Source organism: Miniopterus schreibersii (assembly GCF_964146895.1).
Source record: "Miniopterus schreibersii genome assembly, chromosome: 14".
NCBI lineage: Eukaryota > Metazoa > Chordata > Mammalia > Chiroptera > Miniopteridae > Miniopterus > Miniopterus schreibersii.
The window spans coordinates 47,686,306-47,712,453 of NC_138114.1; the positions used below are offsets into that span (position 1 = coordinate 47,686,306).

The following is a 26,148-nucleotide window of genomic DNA, read 5'->3' on the forward strand; positions in this document are numbered from 1 at the left end:
TGCTTCCCTTGGCAACGAGCTCCCAAATTTTGGTGTTTTCTAACGTCACCTTATTAACATAAACTCAGGTGTGACTGAAAAGGGTTTGTTATGAACATCAAGACATCTCTCTCTCTTATCATTTAGAAAATTCCAAGGGTTTTAGAAGCTCTGTATCAGAGACAGGATGAAGGCCAAATATATATTATAAATCACAATATCACAGGACAAAATGTCTCAAAAGGCTCCTGGAGGGACGCAATAATGAAAAAGTTGAGAAACACTGGAATACAGGTTCTGGATAGACTCTCCCCTCCACCTCTTTCTAGCTGGGTCACTTTGGGCACCTTCTGGACCTAGGTTTGCCCCTCAGTCAAATGGAAATAAAAGTTACGCTCACCTCATAGGCTGTTGTGAGGATTACATTAGTGTCTAGTACATAAGTTTACCACGGATGTTAGATGCAGTAATAGTCAGGACGGTGAAAGTGAAGAATTCCTCCCCTCAACACGATGAAACTCACCCTGCCTCCCATGGCACAGAAAATGAGGCTCCCAGTTAGTCCTTCTAGCAATTACTACATGCAGAAGGGTTCTATTTGGTGCCAAGGACTGGAGTTGGTGCTATGATTTCAACCCACTTGGGTCCCCGCCCTCCACCTCTCTGTGTCTGATGCTAAGCAGAGTGCCAGGAGCTTTGTTAGATAATAAACCGCACAAAGCCCTTAAAGGATCTGCATCCTCAAAGGGGAAACTAGAAACTCCGCTGTCATTGGCAAAAGAGCCTCGTCTGCTGAGCCAGTGCTTCATAAATAATAACTCGTATGGGACTCACCTGGGATCTTAACAATCAGATTCTGATTCAGAAGGTCTGGGGTGGGACCAGAGTTCTCTGTCGCTGACAAGCTCCCAGGCGATGCTGATGGCCCTGGTCCAGGACCGCAGATGGAGGAGCCAAGTGTCAAAGAAGCTGCCCTTCCCCAGGTCGCCAACCTGGGGAAATGGTGTTTCCCTTCTCCGCTGATGGCCATGCATTCTTTTGACATCCGATGGGGCCCCCAAAAAAATGTCTAGAAAATTTCACGCTGGTAAATTCTGGAACAAAACCTTCCAGGTGAGATCATCTGGGGTCTCGACAGGGCCCTGAGTATTCTGAACACTGGGTTACAGTGTCTCCTCGGGGCTCCTGCTGGGCCACAGGGTTGTGCTTGTTTTTCTTTCAAGATCAAACTGCTCCGGGGGAGGGCCGGCCGAGGCGGGGGTGGGAGGAGAGAGGAGGGCCCTTGCCTTGCAGCTTCCCAGCTCCCACTCGGGACCAGCCTCAGGTAGCCACAATTTTCTCTGGCAGAAACAACTGAGAGCATGTAAATGGGAATCGTTAATAGAGGAACCTCTTGCAGGGCAGGGCGTTTGAAACGGGGCCACTACAATCACGCGGTGTTTGGGGAGCTCGTTCTGCCACTAGATTGGAATTTTTAGTGTAATTCAAGCAGTGTTTACAGATGGTCCCAGAGCAGAAGGGATTGGGGTGTAGGGTTTGGAGCCAAGGATGGGCAGGTCCTAGATGGAAAGGAACAATCATCTGAAGTTAATGCACTGGAGGAGCAGTTTCCTCAGAAAAAGAGTAACCTGTTAACGCATACACATGTGGCAATTTGGGCTGTTCAGAGAATGACCTTGCAAGTGTGTGTTTTGTTTTTTGTTTTTTTCTTTTAAAATATATCCTTATTGATTTCAGAGAGAGGAAGGGAGAGGGAGAGAGACAGAAACATCAATGATGAGAGTCACTGATCGGCAGCCTCTTGTGCGCCCCCCGAAGGGGGATCAAGCCCAAAACCTGGGCATGTGCCCTGATCGGGAATGGAACCGCAATCTCCTGGATCTTAGCTTGCAAGGGTGTTTGACTTGTGGACTCATTCTTTGACCTGCCCACTGACCTGAGCGCTTTTGATAGGGTTCATATCCTACCTCACACAACTCTTGTCGCTTAGCTCAAACCATTACTGGGAACGCCAAAATGGTGTCCTAGATCCAGGGGCTAGCCAACAGGTGGGTCTCCCCCAGGGGCTTGGAAAAGTAATCCTGAGTGTGAGCTCTCCTTAAATTCTGAGCCCCCAGGACCTCATTTGTCTCACCCTAATCCCTGCCCCTTATTTTATTTACGTTCACATTTTCTTCAATATCAAGCATCGTGTCTCTTACTTTAGATACCAAATAGATGTTACTAAAATTTAAAAATGAGATAGTAGCATGGCTTAAGAACTGCTTATCCCATTGAGAATTGAGGGAAATTTGCACAACTAGAAAAAAATCATTTCTAAGCACTGACTGTAGCTGTACACCTACTATGTGCAGTGAGCCTACTATACACCAGCCACTTGACAGCCTCCTGGTGGCCTAGACTACTGGAAAGTTAATCATCCTATGTGATCTCTTTATACCAGGGGTCATCACTACCCAGGAACCAGGAATACAAGATGCTCCACCAGGGCATTTTTAAAATCTGAAACATTCAAGTAGAAAATAGCAACAGATAGAGGAACGACTGTGAGCTGTGAAAATGGAAGGCAATGTTCCACCTTGAATTAGGCAGGGAACAGATGTGGAAAGACGAGGCCAAGCTTCCAGGCTACTTCTCTCTAGTCTCCCCTCTAGCTGCACTTCCCCCCACAACCCAAAAGGGCTTTGTTATTCCTAATAAGGCCACATTCTGAGGTTCTGGGTGGACAAAGAGTCGGGGACACTATTTCAACCTCCTGCAGATGCCATCCTACATAAGTTCAGAAAGAAATTCACCACTTTATATAAAGGAAGATCTGCCACCACAACTCCCCGCAGCCTTGGTCTCCCGCTCCCTCCAGCCAGGCCTGAAGACAGTGACTAAATTCCCCTGGAGTGACTGTCTCAGGAGAAAACTTAAGGCTGGACTTTTTAGCACTCACCCTCTTAGCAAACAACAGACCAAAGAAACAGTGGGCATACAGGGGAGAAGAGAACTTGCCTGGGACAATGACAGGATTTCTCAGCCATTTTTTTCCAGCCTGCAGAGGTATCTCAAGGTTGTGGGTGGGGAAGTGGAGAATGCATGGATGCCAGTGGACTGTTTTTCCTTTGAGCAAGTGTGCACCTGATCTCTTCTTTCATCTCCTGCTTCTTTCTTTAAAAGGGGGACAATCTTCTTGCAAATGAGGTGACATCTGAGCAGATTCTGATGGAGTCTATTCAGAGCGCTGGACGCCCCACTGTGCTGAAGGAAGATGCCAGCGATTTCCTAGGGAGGCCTCTCTGCAAGGGCAGACGTCCTAGGCCTTGTCTAGGCCTTTGGTCCAATGAGTTAGGGTGACAGTGAGTGACAAAACTTGGTGATGGATGCTTGGTTGCTTACAGACCAGTTCCATTCTTGACCTGAGACCACACAGCATGGGGCAGAGGTTCCCAAACTTGATCATCAGAATCACCTGGAAGCTTTTAAATGTTAAGATACAGCTTCCCAGTGTCCGCCCCAGACCTAGCAAATCACACTCCCCATGAACGAAGTGTGAGCTCAGCTGTTACACGTGGGGCCGCACCTTGGCTCCTCCCCCAACTCCCCACGCGAGCTCTGCCAGTCAGACCACCTCCGGTCTGTGTGCCAAGGACAACACTTAACCTCTCTGCTTGTGGGATCACAGGCGATGCTTGTGAAAGTGTCACATTCGCTGGCAGCCATTTGATTAAAACAATGATTAATAAATACTAGCCATTCACTCTGACTTGTCCGAAATGCCTTGTTTTTTTGTGGAGGACAAGAGCACTTGTTCTATTTCAAAAACAAAACAAAACACAGGGTGGTCAGCAGACTCCCTCCTATCTGATGGGACGGTAAACACCACCCACATTTTCTAGCTTTTCATTAAGAAGCATACAGTTGAGTGACAGCAGAAATGAAAGAACCTGTACTTCCTGGGCCAGCATCTGTCCAGTTTAGAACAAAATGCTATCCGTGGCCAGGCTCCACTTTGCTGAGAAAGGCTGGTATTCGTCTTTGCCAAGAAGAATGAACCTTTTGGCAAATCATTAGAAAAGCACTTTTTAATATGGAGACTCCAGAGAACTGTGACCACCTTAGCAGGAATGTGGCTTTGGGACTTGGTGGGAGGGGGCTAGAATCCCACTTAGTTTTTAGTGGGCCTCTCCTAGTCCTGGGCTTACCCTTCATGGATTAAATGAAATAATCTACAAAGTTTTAGCCCAGCACCCACCGGGCACTCCGGAGGCCCTCAGACAACCATCATCCATCACCACCATCGGCCATCCTCTTAGCATCTGGGCTCCTGCACCCTGGGGCCCGATTCCCAAGCTCGGGGTCTAGAAGCAGAGAGGCTCCGCCTGCCTCTAGGCCCTTCGTCGGGATGTTCTGGGAGGGCCCCCAGTAAACCATGCTAAGGGCAAGGTAGAAACAGCCTCTGCTTGGGAGGGAGGGTTTCCCAAGCCAACTTTTCTTTTTATCTGAAAGGAAGGGCTGCCTTGGAGGCAGCAGCAGGCGGACGGCACAAATAAATACAGAGAAACCTCTCCCGGCTGCTATTGTGCTTTGTACAATGGCAGGCCCTGGAGACATTTTCATCCAGGGAAAGTAAAATAAATGTGGTCAGATTACACCCTTGCCAGAGCCCTGACCTGCTTCAGCCCTCCCGTGACAGCCCTCCCCCGAGCTCCGTGGGAGCGAAGGGGCACTTTTTAATCAGAGTCCTGGCCTAATATGGGGGAGAAGAGAGTTTAGGGTGTGGACACAGGTCCTTGAGGTGGGGCTGGGATTCCCAGAAGCTGTGGGCACTACTCTTTCGACCACCCTGGGCTTTCTCAAAAGCAGCCAGCACCAAGTCCCCACCCTTCCCAGGGGTTTCCGGCCCACTATGGGCTGCGCCCCGCAGGGCAGGGCTGGCGACACACCCGGGGCGAGGCGGTTTGTCTCTGTGGGGAGGAGGAGCCCCCTTCCAGCCATGGGCAGGAGGGGCTGAGTAGCACTGGTGGCTTCCTGGAGTCTAGGAAATGTCCCCCAATACTATGGGACTGGCAGCTCAGCCTCTGCTGCCTTCAGTGGCCTTGAAGTGAGTCAGACAGTTGTTAAGACCTTTCTGGAAGCAAAGCCGTTTTTCACGGGAATGAGTGTCCGCTCTTCTGCAGCTGGTGTTTCTAAGCATCCCTTGTGTAGGCGAGGGAAATCTCCCCACCCAAAAAACACCGGGCCCAACAGCTCTGAAACCCCTTGGGAAGGGCCAAGCCCCAAGCTGGGATGTTTCCCGCTAGAGCAGCCCGCCACCCTGGCTGACCGCGGTGCCTTCGGACACGCGCCCACGCGCTGGGCTCGAACTGGGGAGACGGGGTGAGCGGGGCTGGGGGCGGTAAGGAGCTGTGTGGAATCAACCGTGTAATACGCCGAGCTCAGGACTGGGCAGGTCGTAAGTCCTAATTACACAGCAGAAACTTTATTAATAAAAGCTGATGTTTGGTCCTGGCCCGTAGCGCAGTGGTTAGAGCGCCGGCCCTCAGACCAAAGGGTCGTAGGTTTGATCCCCAGCTGGGGTCAGGGCACGTGCAGGAGGCAACCAATCGATGTCTCTCCCACATCTACGTTTCTCTCTCTCCCTCTCTCTCTCTCTCTCTCTCTCTCTCTCCCCCCTCCTCTTTCCCTCCCACTCTCTCTGAAAATCAGTGGGAAAAGATATCCTCGGGCAAGGATTAAAAAATAAAAAATTTTAAAAAGCTGATGTTTGAGCGCTTATTGCGTATCATGCTGGGTCCTGTTCTACGTGAGTCTCACCATGACCCTCTGAGGTAGGCAGTCCTCTTACCTTACAGAAGTGGGAATTCAGCCTCAGAGAAGCTAAGCAGATCGTCACCATCACACAGCTGCTTCTCTGCGGGGCTGGACTCAAACCCGGGCAGTCTGATGTACAGCCTGCCCTCAACAGCCACGTAATACTCTGTTCTTATTACTACTCACCAGCATATCTTCTGGGGATCTCCATCTCAGACTATTATTATTGGACAAAGAGAGGGCTATTCTTGAAGCATATAAAAGGAGTTGTGAGCTTGTTTTGTGTTGGAATATTTATATAAAGACCAAAGGGGGTGGGAAGCCCAGAACAAAAATTAAAATTACCACATTAAACAATTTAAAATAATACCAAGAAGCCCTCCTGACCCAATACCATTTCAAATAACACTTGTCTGTGTCTGAGCGCTCTCTCTTGCTTCCTTTGGCCTCACTACCCAATAAGATAGACATAGCAGGTATCCACTCCTAATTTACCAATGAGAAAACTGAGGCTCAGAGAATTTATGGAGCTCTTCAAGTCTAAGTGGCTAATTACTCTTAATAAAAATCACTGAAGTTTCTTGAGCAATTACTTTGTGTTGGGTACCGCACTGTGTTCTACATGGTATAATAATTAAGCAACAGAGTTCTGATGGTCCATTTTGCAGTTGAACAAACTGAGGCCTACAGAGGCTAAATAACTGGCCTTAAAACACACAGCTAGTGAGTACCCCGACCTGTTGTTCACAACCGTGACCTGGTGGTCTTGATGGGGCTCCCAACCAGACTGAAGGGTCTCACACAGAAGACCTTCTTTGTGCCGTGCACCTGGGAGGTTAGAGTGTGGGGGACACAGTCCTTGCTTCGGAAGGTCACAGGCAGTGGGACACAGAGGAAAGTGGTATGGGACTTGAAGTGGGCCGATCTGGGGCTCACTGGCTGAGTTATCAGGCATGTTTCTCTAGCCTCTGAGCTTTGGTTTCCCCACCTGTATAGCGGAGCTGCCAGGATTTGTCTTGCAGGGCTGTCGTGAGGGATCCTGTGAGCACAAAGCCTGCTGGCAGTACAGAGATCTCGCTACACATCAACTGAGGAGCAGAAACACACACAGCTAGCTGTCCTAGGCAACACCTGCTAGTGTCAAACGTGATGTTCAACTGCAGGCACGCAAAGAATTCACTGGGCAGGTCGGGCTGGGCCCATCAAGGCAGGCTCCTAGAAAGGGTGTGAGCTCAGGCTTGTCTTTGATTCAGGGCAATGGAGCCCATGGGAAATTCACACGGTAACTCCAAAGAGCTAGGGGGCCACTCATTTCAAACAGTCCACGTTACCATGACCTCCTTTCCCTGGGGCCAGATCCTCTCCGCGCTCCACCTCCTTGAAGCGTTGGACACTGTCCAGAAGACATGCCCTGGGCCAAGCTGCAGAGGCGGAGAGGGCCTCGTGTGTTCAGGGAGCCCTCAGTGGTTTGGAGGAGCTGGAGCGCAAGACTCGAAGGTGGGGCACTTTGGGAGGGGACGCTGAGCAGTAGGCGAGGCGAAGGTCAGCCACGAAGGGCCCCAGATGCCCAACATAGTCTTGTGAGTGTTGCTGTGTGTGAGGACTCACCTCTGAGGGGAGGCGGGGTGATTTCCAGTGCACTGGTGATCCACAGTGGCAAATGCCACAAGGTGCGCAAGGTAAGGGGTGGAGAGACTGGCTGTGGTCGTGGTGGACCAGCGTGGCGGTGCGGGTGTGGGAAGGGGCAGAAGTTCGTAGAACACAGACCTCCGGCTGGGGCTTCCTGACCTGTTTCCTACGGTAATGAACCACATGTGCCAACTGGCTTGAGAAGAACCTGTTTCCCACTTCTCGGTGTGGGTCTACTGGACGCCGGTGCAACTGGCCCCTGGGCAGGGGTTACAGATTGCGTGTTTGTTGCCCCCCAACTCATGTTAAAACTCTAACCCCAACAGGAAGATATTGGGAGGTAGGGCCTTCGGAAGGCCGTTAGATCACGAGGGATAGAGCCCTTAGGATGGAATTAGTACCCTTCCAAGAAGAGGCGTGGGAGAGCTTACTTCCTCTCGCTGCGGTCCACGTGAGGACACAAGGTAAGGCCGCATCTCCGGGCCCAGCAGGCTCTCCCCAGGCACCTGGCCTGCCAGCACCTTGACTGTGGACTTCCCAGCCTCCGGAACTGTAAGAAATACATGTCTGCTGTTCAAGCCACTCAGTCTAGGGTCTTCTGCTACAGCACCCCACATGGACTAAGACGACTAGGTTTGATGGACACACAGCAGAACCGCTGTGGGCACAGGCTACCGTGAGCATAAATAGATGCCTGTATTTTCTGCAAGCCCTAAATCTTGGCAGTGAAGGTCAAATAAATCAAAACGTAGGCGGCTTCCTTCACTTCAGGTCTGACAATGCGGGGAGGTCACAGATTTCAAGGCTCTTTTCCTCCCACTGCATTCTAGTTTCTTAGTAAAACGCCGGCAGTCAGGGCAGGTCAGCAGCTCGTTCCTCGGACCTCCCCGAATTCCCAAGCCCCAGCCTTGTCTAAAAGATGAGACTGTACCACAAAGTCAAACACCAGCCAGTTCAACAGCTCGATAAAAAAAAATTTTTTTTTAAATGTTTTTATTGATTTGAGAGGGATAGAAAGATCGATGAGAGAGAAACATCATCGATCTGCTGCCTCCTGCACGCCCCCTACTGGGGATCGAGCCCGCAACCCAGGCACGCGCCCTGACCGAGAATCAACCGTGACCTCCAGGTTCCTGGGTCGACACTCGACCACTGAGCCACACCGGCTGGGTGAAAAATTGTCTCTTTAGTCGACTTGGTCACTACGGTCCGGACAACGGGACAAACAGCCCTGGGCTGTGCCATGACTATTTTGTTGCGTTTCCCCTCCGACCCGCCTTCCCATTTGATAGACACACATTCCTAAGGCTTTGGTTTGATTTCGTTTCTGTTGTTGGGAGTCGGGCTGGTGCTTCCATAAACGGGGCCGATCTTTAGAGGGGGCAGGGAAACAGGCAAGCAAACGGCGTGGAGGCGTCTAGGAACAAAGCACGCACTTTATTCACGGAGCCGTGAGTACACAGAGACGCGGGGCACAGCAGAGGGGCGAGCGCTGTTGCAACGGGCGTGGAGAGGGTCGGGCTCGTCCGCACAGCGACGCGGGCCGCTGGCCACCTCTGCAGACCAGCACGCGGTACTTGGGGTGCAGACGGACACCCACTCACTTTCACGGGGGACACGACACGTCTTTTACACAGCAGTTCCTCCAAACATTTGCTTTCGTAGATCTGAAAAGGGGAGGGAGGGCAGGAGTAACAGCGGATCATCCAACATTTGAAAGAAATTCCATAAACCCAACTGAAATGGGAAGAACTGGGAGAGCTTCGATGAGGGATCGCCGGCAACTCAGAGAAAACACACACTCGTTACATAAAACCCCCAGAGAACACCAAGCTTGTGGTGTCCGTGTTTCCTTCCGCAGGGTAAGAAATAGGCGTGTGCCCTGAAGGCTCGCCACCTCCTTGGGCTGGTGTCTACCTCTGGTGAACAGGCTCAGAAAGGGACTCGGGGTCTCCACTCTCTGGAGAGATGCCTGGGGCAGTTTTATTTAATGGTAACAATTCCCACTTAATTATGCTAAGCATCGGGACATGTTGGATTTCTTTAATTTTGCTGTGTACACAGAAATTGTTTAGAAAGTTCCTTTTAGCTTAAACTATCCACACCTCCCCTTTTCTTCTTGTCATGAAATTAAACTTGTCCAATAAAAGCACAAAAATCCATATGCAAAGCATATCCATCACCACCTTCCCCCAGTTTCCTGGGCAGCGGGTGGAAAGACAGTGATTTTTTTTCTTTTAAATGCCAAAGTAAAAGTTTCTCCTTTTCATCATAACACAGTTGGGTAGTTCTCTTAATGTCCATCATCACTATGAGGTGGCATCAGTGCAAACCTCAAGTCCAAAAGCATCTCTTTTTCTGGATAGAATGTTCTTCAAAAAGGAGTACTAATGAGTGAGGGCATACTGAAAACCCTTGGCGTGCCAAAGGAAATCATCTTAAAAATCAGCTGAAATCAAGGCTGGCTTAGGAAGTACTGATTAAACAGTGACCAGAAATACAAAAGAGTGATTTGTAAAAACAGAGCCTGCTTCAGAGGACAGAGGGGCTGGGGTCGAAGCCCATTTCCTCCCACCCTCACTCGTGACCGTCGGAGAGAAAGCCCTGTGGGCCCACCGCTCCCCACCCCTTTCACACACTGGAGAACCTGAACACCAAGTTTGCTTAAAAGAGTTTTTAGAAAGACCTACTTAGTCCAAAGTGGTTAATTTGAATTTTTTTTAAACTAGCAAAAGCATATATATTTTATATAATCATCTGAGAAGCAATTCTTTAGAAAAAGGTGTTTGCTTTCAAGTGTAAAGAAATCAGGTGAAAGTTTTATAAACGTTTCGGGCCAAGAAGTGCTCCAAGTAGAGTTGATGGACAGAACCCGATCGATCGAGAGGGTGAGGGCTGAGAAGAGCTGCTCCGGGCTCACCTCGGAAGAGAAAACTCAGCTTGGACACAACAGAACTGGGAGAGACTAGAGGACAGGACAGATAAAAACAACTTCTCTTTTGTCTTTGCACCTATTAGCCATTAACTCTAGCTTCTCTGGTCAAGGTTTCAGAGAACAGGCAGTTTGTCTTTAGTTACTGAAGCCGCGTTATGCACATTTCATCACTAACCCAAGCCACAGTGCAGACGCAGGGCTGGCTGTACAAGTTTATCCCCACTCTTCACGTCTCAGCATAGATCACACAAGGAGTCTGAGTGGCACCCCAGCTTTCCTGGGAGAAACTTCAAAGCAAGCACTGACGTTCACAGAGCCAGAGGCCTCGCCTACCCCATGCGCTCAGCGTGTGCAGTCTTAAGGAAGCCCAAAGCTCAAAAGGGTAGCCCTTGTGTCTGTGCCGGGGAAGCTTGCCGGGTGTGATTCATTCCCGAAGTGAACAGCCCCTGCTCGTTTGCCTGTGTCAACACTGCCATTGTGATGGGCAGGGCGGGGCGGGCGGGCGGGGTTCAGGCAGAGAATACAGATGCCCCGTGCAGTGGCCTGGACGCCCCGTGAACAAGCGTGCGGAGCCCCGTGTAGTAAACGGACGGTGAGCTGCAGCGGCACACTGGATCCGGCAGTCAGGAGGAGCAGGCTGCCTCAGCCTCCCCTCCCGCCCGAGTGGGGCTGGGGGCCCGCTCTGCGCTCGGGTTCATTCAGTGCCCCGTCTCCAGGGCACAGCGCTGCTCTGCTCGCAAGCAGGAGGCCACTGGCACTTTGGGGCGACGCGTACGCGTAGCTGCATGGCGTGGTTTAAACTTGCTAATACACTTGACAGGGAAAGAACCTGTTCTCCCTTCCAAGGTGGATGCAGAGCCAAATGCAAAAGATACGAGGAAAGCAAAGTTGCATGGGTGGGAACAGGTCTGGGGCTCAGTTCTCTACCGCTGCAGTTTTTCTGACGTGGATGTTTGATCTGTATGTGCACACACGGGGCGTAACGCATTAATCAATGAAAACATCGAGGGTCCTTTATGGACCCCAGAGTGACAAAAACTCTCCACCAGCCTAGCGCTGGGACCCTTACTGATGGTGGCAGGGAGACACTGGGGATACGCTGTGGTCCCCACGCCTCACACTTTGCCAGAGCAAAGCAAGGACTGGGACACAGGCGGCCGATGCAGGTGAGGTCAGAGAGAAGATGGGGCAGCAGAAACACCGGATGAAGCAGGATATAAACGAAAGGGCAAAGCTGAACACCGCAGTCTGGCTTCAGACCAAGGAACAGCTGGATTCCTCAGGTCCACCCCAGCAGAGCCATTTGCAAAATAAGTTAGTAGTTCCAGTGCATGTGCGTGCACACACACACACACACACACACGCACACACACATCATGGGGTCAACAGTGCTGGGCAGGAAGAAAAGCTAAAAAGGCCAAGTGAAATCAGTGCCAGGCCATCTACCTTGAGGTTGCAGGGATTTAAAACAGAAAACCACGTCTCTCCTCAGCCGACTTCTGAAAGACCTTGAAAAAGCCACAACCAGTGCGGGTGAGATTCAACTCAGCAGATGCCAGATGCAGGCGAGGGTGGGAACTTGCGTCGGGAGGGCATGGACCTCTTTTTTTCCTTCTTTTTTTTGCCATGAGTGCCATGGCCCCTGGGTGAGAATCACCTAAGAGCATGCACCTGTGCCAGCCTGGAGTCCATTTACCCTTTCCTTTCTTTGCAAAGGGGGACCAGGGCCAGCTCCCGTCCTTGGTAGGGAGGGTGAATCACACTATCTAAAGCAGAAAAAGTTAAGGGAGTTTTTCCTTTCATTCCTTCTCCTTCTTTTTCTCTTAACATTGTTTTTCTAAAATGATACCTAATTCATTTGTGACCCAGGTGCGGGCTGAGTCGAGAGCAAGGAGCTGGTTAACAGCGACTCGGGCTGCGCGAGGCCAGGGAACAAAGGCGCGTGGGGACGGCTGCCGGGTGCGCATGGGCCCTCGGGCTCCGTCCCAGCCACCCGCTGCACCGTAGCGCAGGGACACTCCGGGGTCACGGCAGCTGCTTGGCTCCACGCGGCATCCTAAGGGCACTTGCTGGCTCTTATCCGGACAGGCAGCACTATTGTTGGACAACAGTTAAAGGGGAACAAGGACGGGGCTCCTGCCGTGTGCACAAGGAGACGTAGAAAGGTCGCGTGTGAACGCCACTGCCGAGCGTGGGAACAGACTTTCTACCCCCCGCAGCCTGGCGCGGGCTGCCGCTGGTCGGCCCAGCATTTGGCCCGTGGGTGTCTTAATCGGATCCCCCCCTTTGGCTGTTGCTGAGGGACAGTAGTTTGCAAATTCTCCAGTCAGGTTTGGGCCTTAATACAACATCCCATGTGTCACCGCCGCTTTTTCGAACTGCAGCCTGTGGGCGGGGCTCAGAAGAGCTTTGCTTTCTTCTTCATGTCGTTGCGTCTCCAAAGAGGTAACTTGTCGAACTCCTGTATGGACATCCCGAAGATCTCCCGGAACACTTCGGGGGCTAAGTGGCGCTGTGGGGGGGAGAAGAGAACTGCGGTCAGTCCCGATGCCCACGCGGGGGGCCACTCGCCTCGGAGAGCCAGGCGGGATGCGGAGGGGAGCACCCCTCGGAGGCCCGAGGCCCGAGGCCCGATGGCGGGCACCGCGCCCGGCCCCTCGCCTGCCTGGGCCGGGCCAGGCGCCCTCTGCACCGCACAGGAGAGCTGGAGCGGCGCTAACGATGGCTGAAACGGCGCTGAATGGAGAGGGGACAGAGAAAGGTGACTTATGCTGGAGGTGGCTCTACTTCAGGCCCTTGGGATGTTGGGAAGAGGCAGAGAACGTAGACCATGGCCGTGAGAAAGCCGGAGAGACTTCCAAAGTGGTCCTTGGGGACGCCGGGCTCCCTCCTGCCTCAGCCACAGGTGAGGTGGACGGATGCCTGGCCTACTCCTGAGAACCCCCACCTGTCACCCCTCCTAGGAAAGGCCCTAGGATGCCGGAGCCTTGATTCTCTGTGCCTGGCTGAACCGCCTGCAAAGGCACTGCCTTTTGTCAGGGGAAAAAAGAATGATTCTTTAGGAGGCTGGCAGCCAGGGCTTTTCTTAATTAAAATCATTCAGATGGAAAAGTAGAAAGCTCATTCCCCCGTGTCTAGGGAGGTCTGGGGTGTGCGGGCCCAGATAACCCTTCAGCAAGGCATGCGGAGGCCGCCGAGAGAAGCCTGCTCGGTACAAGCCTCTTTGCTGAGTGTCCCCCCTCCACGGACGTGGCCGGGGCTGGGGACAGACGGGGGCTGGGGCTCTCCAGACAGGGACGGAGGGGCCTTTCTACGCCACCAGCCAGAATTATGGCAACACCAGGTTTCCAAAGAAAACGACTAACATCATACTGGGCTCCTGGGTGGTTGTTCTGGATTTTACTTCATGCTGATCTTTTAAGCATAAATACGGGTTTTTCTGGTTATCAGCAAATTCTACCCTACCTGAGTTGTGAGGCTGACTCTTTTCATGTTTTTTGCCGTCACGGAAACGTTTCTCAGGGGGAAGTTGGAGGACGTGCACAGGGAACTGCAGTTGGGACCAGGTTTTTATTTTTTACTTACCTCCAGCCTCGTTCTGTCGACGTCTCTCAGGATTTTGTTGCGCCCTCTGTTGGTCACCATGAGCATTTCATAGGGAAATATCTGGGAAGCGAAGAGACACACCTTCTAGAACACTGTGGTCCATCACGTTACCAAGCGGGACCTACTGAAAATCTGGTACTCCCCAGGCAGAGCTTCTAAGATGATAATTACGGCACCTGAGGTTCCAGGGTACGGGGACAGGTTCTCACATATGCCCCACTGCCCACCTGTGTCCCAGGCAGCCCTGCGCCTTTGCAGGGCTGGGCTGTGTGAAACAATACAAATCTACCATGTCCTGGGGAGGGAGGTAGACACTGGAAGGGAACTGAAGTGACTTAGTTCACATAGACTTCAACAACCTTGTTCTAATACTGACTCACGAATCCGCGGAGCCAGGCTGACCCAGAGCAGTGTTCTGGTGGGTGATAAGTCCCAGGGAGGGTCCTCAAGGAGCACAGCCCTTGGACACCTCTGGAGGAACAGGATGCTCTGGAACTAGGGCGACCAACCATCCCAGTTTGCCCAGTACCAAGGAGGGTCCTGGGACACAAGACTTTCAGTGCTAAAACTTGGCAAGTCCTGGGCAAACTGGGACATACTGGTCACCCCATCTGGAGCAGTGTGCAAGTGGCTCCACTCAGCACGGGGCACGCCTTGTAGTGCTCATGGCAGGGGCCACGTTAATGCTGGGGTCACAGGAGATGCTCTGGTACTTCCTGTGAACATGTGGCACCTCACCCAGTGAGGGCTCAAACCTGCTGACACGGTGTGACGAAACGAGCCAGGTGGCAGGGTGCTCTGTGACATGGCTTGCCTAGTGCACCAGCCTAGAGCCACGTGGGCCTTGACACTGAGGATGGTGAAAAGACAGAAGACCAAATCTCTTCCAGGGCCACGTCCTGGCCACTCATCTCTGTACGACAGCTGAACTTGCCTTTGGCTCCAACATGTTGGGCATGGACACTCCACGGTCCATCCTCATGCCAGGCACGTGGCCATCCGGGAGGGTCTGCAACAGAGAAGCTGGGTCAAGGAGGAGCCCATGGCAGCGTGGGAGCTGGAGGGAGAGCTCTGTGGGCTCCCAAATCCTCCTGTTTGGATCTCACGTCCTCTCCACCACTTTATAGATGTGTCATCTTAATTACTCTGGATTTTTCAAAATGAGATGCTTGCTGAATAGGAGCAGGAGTGCTGCTGTTTTCTACTAGCCTGGTATAACCGTATTGACTAGGCCCTGAATTTAGGCTCCAAGCATGAACGGTACGTAAAAAAATGGCTACGTTTACGATGGTTCATTCTTTATTTTTATCTTGTGTTTCTTTGCATATTTTCCCTTTTCTCATTCTCTGTCATAATTTTACGAGGCTTAGGCTGTATGGAAAAAGGAACGGTACCAAAGCATCTCTTCCCTTTTGGCCAACACAGGAGTTTGTGTTCATACGAGACCAGGCAAAGGAAGGGGGACCTAAAGCACTGAGTCACTATAACCAAAAGAAAACAAACTGCAGCCCGGCCGGGTGGCCCAGTTGGTTAAGCATCTTCCCACACGCCAAAGGGTCACAGGTTCAACCCCTGGTCAGGGGCGCGTACAGGAGGCAACCGATTGGTGTTTCTCTTACACATTGATGTTTCTCTCTCTCTCTCTCTCTCTCAAATCAACGGAAAATATCCTTCGATGAAGATTTAAAAAAGAAAATAAACTATGCATGGGCGGACCCTTGACGCTGGTCCCCCCCGAGGAATGACTCTTCAAGGCCAGAGCAAGACAGTCCTCAGACACCTGTCCTGGTTCCTGCCATGTCCCCAAGGCCTGCGGGGACAGCTGGCCCCCCTGGCTCCTCACGGCTGTAGACTACTGATTCCATCGATCAACCCCAATCAGCATCTGCTCAACAGAAACCCTTCCCGGGAGCAGCACCACGCATCTGGACTGAATAATGGCTGTTCTGCTGGTGCGGCCAACTCAACAAGGACAGGGTTCCATACCTGGTAGTCTGCAAAGACAAGAGAAAGCAGCTGTCAGCAGGGAAAGACCACAGGGAGACACGGAAACATGAACAGAGAGACTATCCTGCTGCAGTGGCCCAGACGTTTCCCAATGACCATGCTCTGGGTCTCTCTGCACACAGCGCCCGCCTGGCTCCCTGGAGCCAGGAAACGCCTGCTCGGGTTTCCATTATCAGTTAAAGCACCTTTTTCTACTGGGGGTCATTTTCCCTGGCACCCCGAAGGTGCTGCTGCCTTCTATCTGCATCTCCAGTCATGTGCATTCTGCAGGCAGGCCAACCATCGCTGCACCCCAGGTGTCTGCACACAGTAGGTGCAATGAATTCGCTCTTACACGCTTGCTTCTCACGGTCTCATGTCACTAGAGATCCTCGGAGATGTTAAGAAGGGCCCTGTTAGCCCGCAGAGGGTAGGTGGGGGATCCTACTTCAGAATGTAACGTGGCACGAACCCGGCTAATGTGCTTGTCACTGCCTAGCCTGTGTCAACCTCGGCCATGGTCACACTGCGGCCGCAGGACCCTCACCTCGCACTCCCCCGCTGACGTCCCCGTAGCTGTTGTACTGAGCAAAGTCTGTAGAGACGGGCTGAAATGAGAAAAGACACAGTATTAGAAAATCTACTGCACAGTGATCGCTTGGGAGTCAGGTGAAAAGGGGGAGAGTTTACGAAGCCTGAGAATTCTTCCCCAGCTGGACCCTGGGCCCTCATCGTCTTTCCCCACTTCCTCTCCCGTTCCTGTGAACCCTGTCTGTGGTCGTCCTTCGATGCCACCGCTCAGTAGGTCCTTGCAAGCAAGTACCTCTTGCTAATAAATAACGTTTCTCCACGTAGTTATCACACATAGTCCACGTGTTGTGGGAGGGAGATGGCAAAAAACTTTCCTAGAAACTCTTTACAGCAGAGATAAAGGCTCGAATAATGACTTTTTGCTTGGCTGCAGGAATATTTGCCACCTTATTACTTAATCTAGTCTTCCCGTAAACGTACGCAGGCTATTCTTTTATCCAAAGGCAACTTCTCTTTCTTTCAATAGAAATATTTATTTTGCCCATAACTCGAGGTGATTCACCAGGAGATCGGGGAGAATACAATTTTCATCAAATGCTAACACTGAGGTCATCATGTCAGAAGTATTCAGAGATGTGTCAGCACGTCCACCAACACGAAGGGAGGAGGGAGTCCACTCGGAAACCACGGGAGGAGAAACCTTACCCGGTGAAGCCCGTTTCTTCCATAGCCCGGGAGAGATGAAGTTTTAGATGACAGAACGTGCGAAGCTAAGCGAGAAAAAGGTGAAAAAGCAATTGTTAGGAAATGGGAGGTCTTTATTCTTTAATGAAATTGGTGGTATATCTTCTACCCTGCAGAGAAGATGATTCAGGGAAAAAAACAATCCAAATAATATAGGGCTGAAATATTCACAAAATGCCGCCATACTGGGTGATGCAGGGATGGGTGGGCGGTGATATTACTGAGGAGCAGTAGGGAAGGAAGGGCCCTGCACATGTTATCTCTGAATCCTTGGGACAGCCCTAATAATACTGTTGTTATTGCCATTTTACAGGAGAAGAAATGGGAGCTTAGGAAAGTATCTTGCCCAAGGTCGCTCAGCTTGTAAATAGCTGAGCAAGGATTTGAATCCAGCGCTATTTGGAGGTATAAACCCATGCCTCAGTTGATAGGGCAGAAACCACTGACCCAAAAGTCAACCATGTAAGTTATCAAGGTCTCCTGGCCATGGCTGGACCCCTGGGAGGCCTGGGATAGGGTGTCCCATCAACAGCTTGGATGCCTCATGAGCTGCTGGGCTTTGGGAAAGGTAGACCTGGGCTTGAATTCTGGCTCTGCAACTTAGCCTCTGCATCTCTGGGCACCGTATTTCATCTTTTTAAGCCTTTCGTTCTTGATCCAAGTGGCTATATATTCTTACAGAACATAATCACAGAATTAGATGGAACTCTAAAGATTAGCGAACCACCTAATCCAAGGTCCACGCCAGGCAGGCATCTATGAGAGGTAGCCAGGCATCCAGTCAGGACTGTGGGCTCTGGGGCTATGATACTTGGGACTCCTAAATCCCAGTTTTGCGAGTTATAAGCAATGTGACGTTGGGTAAGTTATTTAAACCTCGTATACCTGAGCTACAAAATTGTGTTAATAATCATATCTACTTCATTTGCACATTGTGGAAATTAAGTGAAATACTGTTTAGCAAAAATGCCTGCATACAGTAAACACTAAACACATTTTTAAAGGAAGCATCAGGAGAGGAAATTAAGCTTGAGTTCAGAACACGGGAGAAGAAATCTTGTGGGTTAAGAGAGAACTGGCTTTTGACAAATGTAAGCAGGGAAAGCATCCAAATAGACTGTTTCAGCCCGGTATATAAGTAATGTCCTTCAAAAGTGTCCAAAACAACACCGTTAGTCTTCAGCTCTTGTGTTGACTATATTAATGTAAAATTATTACACTTAGAAAATGTAGTTCATGCTCTCTATGGCCGAAAGCATCCTGTTCTTTGCGTGGATTTCCTTTATGCTATCTTCCTCTGACATGATTATTCTAACCTGACCCCTTGTGTCCCGAGGCCCTCTAAGGGCTCCCCCTTTGCAGCAGGAAGGAAACACACATTTAAGGAAGAACCATGACATGCTTACAAGCTAGGTTGGCATGGAGTGGGTTTCCCGCACTTCCTTCTCCACAGAACACCCTGTGGGTTCCCCCAGAAATGTCCCTGCCCCCCAACAGTCAAGGTCGGCCCCTTGCTCACCTGAGTTGATGGGAGAGTCGTAGCGACTGGCCGACAGGGATGACCTCTCCCTCTCCCTTTCCCTCTCTCTCTCCATCTCCTCTTTCAGTATCAGCTGCCCCAGGCCTGAGTTAAGCTATTTACAAAGAAAAGAAAAATGGAAGGGAAGCCTGCAGTTACTTTCATGAAAAATATAATTTCTTTTTAGAAGATCCTGTGAGAAGTTTCCGACTCTGGCGGAGCCCGGATGTATATAGTCTCAGAGCCTGGTGGTGCCTTAAGAGCTCGGCTGGGTTTTGGGCCTTGAGTCCCTCAGCCTTTTCAGTGTCAAGGCCGCATTTCCCCAAGTCAGGCTCCATATCAGAAGGATGTTCTCCCTCCCATGTTCTCCCCCAAAGTGCCAGCAGGTGACCTCAGGAGGCGTGTATGTTTGTGGATTTTTGGCGTAGAAAAGGGAGGTTGGGGATAGCAGCCTTTAAAAAGAAATTACACTGATTTGTTTAAAAACAAGAAAAAAAGCCAATACTTTCTGATTGTACAGGTTTTAGAAAACCCAAAGAGTAACCCATAACCCGCCACTCCGAGATGCCCACCTACATTTTGTTTTATATCCATCCAGTACTTTTTATGCACATATTCTACAAAACTGGGATACTGCTATAAATGCAATTTAGTATCTTATCCCTTCATATAAGCCATATCATAGACATTTCCCATATGATTAAGTATCTTTGGAAAACGTCATCGGGAGGGATTCACCCATTCCTCACTGGGGGGAGAGTTTACAATTTCCTGGCTCCCCCCGTCCCAGGCTATAACTGCCTCTCTCTGTATTGGTCTTCTGGCGCCCACGTTGGAGGTGGGAGAGTTAAGAGGGCTCCTTGGTGGCAGTCTATTTTATTCCTTCTTTCCTGGCCCAGATATGCACACAAGGTCCCACGGGTCCTGAGGAAAGACCTGGAGCAAGGCTCAGTCCCGAGGGGACTCCTTCGGCAGAGCCTGCAGGAAGGAAGGGAGGTGCTGAGCCACCCGGGTGGGCACCTTGCCTCTACCTGGCCCTGCAGCACCCTTTCAACTCAGGCGCCACACTCACGTGCCCCGCACAGGGCCTCACCCTCCTTGCAAAAGCCCAAACGTCACACGTCCCTCTGCCGTCCAGCCTCAGGGCCTCTCTCCCAGAACCGCTCAGCGCCCTGTCCTATCAGTCGCCAGGAGCAGGACCTTGAGCCAAGAGCGGAGCCACTTCCCGCTCCTCTCGGTGGCCCACCCACAGCAGTCACTCCAGAAATACGGCGCGGGTGGGACGGAACCGCAGACGGCAGCGAGGCCGCTTAAGGACAAACCTTCATCAGCTGCTCTTCCTGAAGCTGCCGGCGTCGCATAAGCTCCTCCTCGTCGTCTTCTCGGCCGCTGGACCTGCGCCTCGTGTCAGCTCCTAGTTCCCAGGAAAGACAACTTCTCGCGTCAGCTGCACGGCCCGGGGACCGGAGGGGACTGGGCCACCTGCGCTCCACGCGGCCGGCGGCCAGTCGGCAGCGGTCCTGGCCATTAACAGACAGCAGCGGGGACAAGGAGCCTGCCGCCCGCTTGGCGCCGCCGGCTGCTTTCTCGGGGGGCAGGGTGGGTGCGGGACCCGGTGCGGGGCGGATCCCGGCCTCCCCGCACCCGGTCCGCTCAGTGAAAACCCGTGTTGGCCACTGCGACCGGGTCTAAGTCACCCGCTGGGCCCGGCCAGAGCTCTCCCTGTAAGCGGGAGGGGCACCTACACTTGCTATTTTGAGGTCTCTCAGGTCAATTTTCAAATAGAGAGAAATCCAAATTCATCCGCAAACGTTTAAACAGGCCCTCTTTTGGGACAGGCTTTAAAATCTTGCCGTTTTCTCTTTCGCTGAATAGATAGGCTCGCCATAATATCACCCTGCCTCCTACCCTTAATAAACTCATTCGCAAGTATGCTCTTCCCTTTTTTCTTAAGGGGTAGGTGCCTAATGCTTCGTTTTCCTCAATCCTTTGAAAAATGATCACAAAAAAGTTTTCTACTAATAAAAACTCAACAAAAACTCTCAATACAGCAATATAGCTAGAAAGTGCCTTACTTGGGTACAGTTTAGCAAATCATGTACAATTTTAAAGCTGCCTGGTAAAGGGGAGTCGGGGTGGAAAGGAGGGATCTGTCTAAATGGTTGGAAAATTAAGATAATGACTGTTTTTCCTAAATTGCTTGGATTAATCTGGCTGCGGGAGGAAACAGGAAAGCTTGCTAATCTAATCAAAATAAACTAATAGTCTCAGTTTTCTTATTTTGATTAATGGACCAAAAGCTGTCTTCGTTTTGGAACCCCAAAGAGCTTGAAACTATTTAGTGCTGACAGTTTCACAACAAAATGTTAATTCTCCGACCCCCTTTGAGTCTGGCTGCTGTGGGAACCCCACTAAGCAATGTGACTGAGCCGGGAACCGCGAAGGCCCCCCAAACTGCCTGGTGGAGAAAAGCTGATGACTCTTAGCTCCTAATATCATAAATGTCAAGGTGAATATTCTCTTTATACTAATAAAAGTGAATAAACACAAGTTTTCAAGGATTAGGTGCGTCTCAAGTCAATATCATGCAGAGAACGCTCAGTGAGTAATGAACCCAAGAGATGGATCTCCTTCCACTATTTCCATACATGTAAAATCTACTTAAATTGCTCATAAAAATTATTCCAAAAGTAAACAATAGCATGATGAAAACAATTTGGAAATTTTGGAAAATTGAAGGCCTTTGAGGTTGTCAACAGAAATGTGATAAGGGAGTCGTATCTTTGTCAAGCCGATTCGCTGCATTTTCAGGATTAGCGTCTGAGTTTGCTAATACCACTTTTTAGGCCAGGTGATTGCATGACTGACAACACAGTAACGGAGGACACAGACACGATTCTGAAGCACAAATTGGCGGTTCGAAGTGAAGAATGAAACAGCTGAAACGTGACATCGTAGCACAGAATCATGGAAATGATGGATGTAAAAATCACCTAACTCCAGAACACGCAGTACTCTGTAGGAGCCCGTCTTAGAAATGGAAATGTGATTTTGTAAGAAAAGCCAAAGTGCTCCAGGGTTAAGATTGGTTGTTACGAGAACTGCAATTACGACCAGAAATCGTCTAAAACAAATGTGACCGAAAGAAGCTTCTGTGGACACTTGGTTAATTCACCCACTAATTTCTAATTATATAGAACAACGTTCTTGCCAAGAGGTGTTCCAAACAGTTACTGACTTAGCAGTAATGCTCCTGAGGGTCCGCACGCATCATCTGTTTTAGACCAGTTCTGCATCTTGGCGATTTGGTTAGCGCAAGGCTCTGGTAACTGGGGGTTTGTAACTCGGAAGCGTTTCGCACACACGTTAATACCACATTAGTTCTTGCCACTGTTCTACCTCTTGGCCATACTTTTCTTAGAAACCTTTATGATAGGACACATTTTCTTGCATATTTTTAAGCATTTCACTCTGAGACCTCTTAGCAATCTGTCCAGTTGGCTTAGCTTGTAACAGTTGCATACCTACGGCAGCAAGGGAGGGGGGACCAGGCCAGTGGTCCGTCTCAATCTTTGGGATCTCGTTGGGGTCTGGAGCCTGGGCGGCTGGGAACTTGGAAAACTTGATGATGTCTTCTGCAGACTTGCTCTGGGCTGCCAAGGCAGCTGCATCTAGGCAGAATCAGGGGGAGCTTAGCTACCGGTCCACAAGGCCATGGTGGCAAACCCACTCGCATGGTCTTGCTCTCTTATCGCCGTTATCAACTGCCCAGTCGCTCAGCAGTGCCCAGCGACAGCTCAGCTCATCTTCCTGCCGCTCCAACGGAAACAAAGCTTCATTTTACACCTGCTCTGTGCTGTCCAATACTAGCTACCTGTGGCTATTTAATTTAATAACATCAAATGAAAAAAATTACTAAACTAAAATTCAGTTCCCTCAGTTGCACATTTTAAGTGTTCAATAGCCACATGTGATTAGTGGCTACTGTGTTGAACACCAGCACAGTTACAGAACATTTCCATCACCGTAGAAAGTTCTATTGGACACACTCCTAGAGCAATTAGACACTTGAATTAGTATTTGAATTTAAAGAGCTAAGTTAAAAGCATGATACTGTCATTTGACGGTAGTTGTTAGTCATGAGAGGGCTGGCTGGCTTTATCTTTTGGCTTCTTAGCCACAAATATATTGGTCCAGCTCATTTTAATCCTTATATATTATATATGTGTCCTTGAGTCCCAGGAGAAATGAAAGTGGGAAAATCCACTTTCAGCTTGCAGGGACTTGGCGTTGTGACTTAGGTTTGCTATACCCACTCGCTGTGTTGTTCAAGGGTCTGCGAATACACTGAGTCATCCAACTTTAAAACAACAACGGCCAGACTAGCAGCAGCATTAGTGCACAGGGTTCCTAATGGCTCTGCTTAGAGGAGTCCTTGGCTTTGAGCCCCAAATCTAACACAGAGATGGAGCCAAACCAACCAGGATAAGTGGTCAGTTCCTAATTCTGGCTCATTCTGCAAAATGACCTGGGCTGTTACTAACGTTTCAAAATATATTTATAATGCTTTAAATAAAACTTCCTCTCTCCCTGGGCTCACAGGTTTTTGAATCTGGAAATAACTTTTAGAATCTTCAGCGCCAAGTCCCCATTCCTGTGGAAAACGTCTAGGTCTCAATTTTAGGTTCCTTTGTAATAAAAAGGAACAAGGCCTTGGCCAGGCTTTGCACAGTGTTTCTCTAAATCATTAACCTCATGAGAAAAAAAAATTCCAATTGGAAAACACTGCACAAGTACCCTCTTCTTAAAGAATTACAAAATGTATTAGCTTTTTAAAGATGATTTCTGTATTACCAAAAACAGTGTGACTTCATTCAAATCTAGCATTTTCCAAATGCACCAGGGCATAGATGCCGGTGTTTGGTATGGACTCTATTTCTACTGCATGGAATCCCTTTGGTTGTGCTACTCTTCATTAATTAATTACAAGGGTCTGACAGAAAGACAGAGGAAGGTCAAAGTAAATTTCAGTAAAATAAGCCAATGAATCCCTTCCAAATAAATCTAATATTATCCAATCCTCAGTCTTAAGTATTTGATTATTTGTTTAGAGAGGCAGCCTAAAGATTGTAGTATTAAAAATACTAAATTAATACATCAAACCCTGGGAAACTTATTCTTAAATTGAAAAAAAAAAAGCATGACTTCCAACAGTACTTACTCATTAGAATTGGTGAAGTCAGTAAACATTCACATGTTAATGAGTGGGTGAGAACACATTAAACCATAAAAAAAAACAAAAACAAAAACAATGTTAACAAACTTAAAAAGCAAGCACGTGGTGTAAAATCTTAAAAAAAAAACACCCCACAAAAACAGATGAGGGAGAAAATCATAGTTCCATAACCATTGCAGTACATATATTCTCTTTTCCCTAGAATGTAGGCCTAAAATTTTTTCCCTGTGCTTTTCCGACTTTATTTGCTTTTCATGTCATCCTAATCCTATGGACACGTTAATGTCAGCTACATTTTAAAGGCAGCCTTCAAATTTCCAGGCACCATTTGTGTGTAATTTTCTGAAATCACTTGAAGACCAGTCTTGGCTTTAGAGAAATCCATTCACAAAGATTTATGGCAGATAAATCTTTAAAGACCAATGGCAGAGGAAAATGTAATTTGCACATAGTGATGGGATTTCCTGGGTTGGTTTCAAAATTCCGTATTTTCCACACAAGGAAAGCGCAATTACAGATCCACAGCGGTGACTGCAGGAATTTCAGAGACAAACTGGCCTAACTCACTGGTTTTACAGATGAGACCACCAAGGGACAGAGGAATTGTGTCCATGACATCCTCAATCACAGAGCCATTTAGGTGAGGAGCTGGGACGAAGGCTAGGACCTCCGTGTCAGCGTGTGTCCTGTCCACTCCATCACCTGGGCACAGGTGTCTTCATGCTCCGTAAGCAACTGGGAACTAGACAGCCAAGCTGATGCGGGCTTAGTCAAATTAATTTCCCCAGGTAGCTGGCTTTCACTAGTTTTAATTAGTTAAATTGTAAGCTGATCAAAATTGTTATAGAGGCTGGTTAGATTATTTAATGGCAAAGGAAAATATTATGTCTTATTAGGATGTTTGTGAATTACTGTGTGGCTAGTCCTTCCCTTTCTCAATCAATGGGATGACACTTAGTTTGATGGGCTCCGAAATGAGCTAGAAGCTTCCTGACCAAGCTAAGTGTCCTCCATCTAGAAACACCAATCTCACAATATCTGCATCTCAGGAGAACATCAAGGTACAATTCGCTGGGCACCCCGGTTGGATTCCCAAGAGCAGCAGCCGATAAGCCTTTCAGAGGCCAGCAAGAGGAGTTCAGGGAGTGGACACTGCCGTTTAAAAGCTAACGCGGAGGAAAGCGGGTTTTACCATGCTGCTTGTAGATGGGTGGTTTTCGGTAAATGTTGATCCCTTGATCTGTGGAAATGAAAAGCAAAGGTGTGTGATTATGGGAATCCGTTCAGCGATGGGAAAAACAGACCAACCAAGAGGCAAACCAAACTGAAGATTCTTGAACAAAAATAACCCAGACAGTCAACTTGTATTACAAAGAGGTTATTGGAAGAAGAGATTACGGGAATGAGCGAATTACTACAGACGAGTGATATGAAAATCCTTTGTAATACATCTTAGAGTATATAGAGATGCCATTAATTCATGGGCCATTTATTTCAAATACACAGTTCACTAAAACTGGGACTAAAACAGGAAGAAACACAAGCAGTGGAGTACTCTACGGTGAGGAAGACATAACCAGTTTGGGGAAAATCCCCAAATTGCTACTGTCTAGAAATTGAGCTCCCAGTAGATACCAGTGGCTCAATTTACTTTTCAACTAATGAGTGGAACAGTGGAAAGCAATGTAGTAAAATTAAGAGTATTTTTTTTAAAACACAGAAACACTTTCTATATGCAAGGCTAGTCTGATGTGGTACCAGGATGTTTGACTAACTCCTAATTTCTATCGGCCAAATTTTAAAAAAGATAAAAAAAGAAGAAAAAGACTGAGATGCCAAATATTATTCATATATTTTTATAGGACCTCATTTGACTATGCTACCATTTCATTTTGAGCACAAATTAAAAAGGGGGGGCTCAACTGTGTACCAGTGATTTTCAAGGTTCAATGAAGCTCTTATGAATCTCATTGAAGTCGCCTCTGTTTTGGACCCGTTTGAAAGGCAAGAGGAAAAAATTATTATAGATCCCAAATACGTACACTAGCATTAACATAATGGGTCATGGATTAAACCACTTTCAGGAGCTAAAAGAAGCAAAACAATGGATTTCCCATGGAAAAATAGTATCCTAACTTCTGATGACCAATCTTCCTTTACAAATTGAGCGGATCCTAAACATAA

The 26,148-nt window shown here is 49.1% G+C and overlaps 1 protein-coding gene across 23 annotated transcripts in view; it reads right to left on the bottom strand.

The window, feature by feature from the left end:
- Positions 1 to 8,376: 8,376 nt before the first annotated feature.
- Positions 8,377 to 26,148, bottom strand: part of ABLIM1 (actin binding LIM protein 1) — a gene marked incomplete at its 5' end in the record, with an annotated part of 227,952 nt that continues 210,180 nt past the window's right edge. For 12 of the 23 annotated variants that reach the window (XM_081158067.1, XM_081158063.1, XM_081158079.1 and 9 more), the window contains 8 exons: positions 8,377 to 12,854; positions 13,928 to 14,008; positions 14,883 to 14,971; positions 16,482 to 16,542; positions 17,171 to 17,235; positions 18,729 to 18,843; positions 20,051 to 20,142; positions 25,157 to 25,204. In XM_081158067.1, coding sequence (XP_081014193.1) covers positions 12,741 to 12,854; positions 13,928 to 14,008; positions 14,883 to 14,971; positions 16,482 to 16,542; positions 17,171 to 17,235; positions 18,729 to 18,843; positions 20,051 to 20,142; positions 25,157 to 25,204 — 665 coding nt within the window. In that variant the 3' untranslated portion in view covers positions 8,377 to 12,740. Of the gene's footprint in view, positions 12,855 to 13,927; positions 14,009 to 14,882; positions 14,972 to 16,481; positions 16,543 to 17,170; positions 17,236 to 18,728; positions 18,844 to 20,050; positions 20,143 to 22,252; positions 22,400 to 25,156; positions 25,205 to 26,148 lie in introns of all 23 variants that reach the window. The other 11 variants (XM_081158059.1, XM_081158058.1, XM_081158080.1 and 8 more) reach the window with 2 other exon arrangements.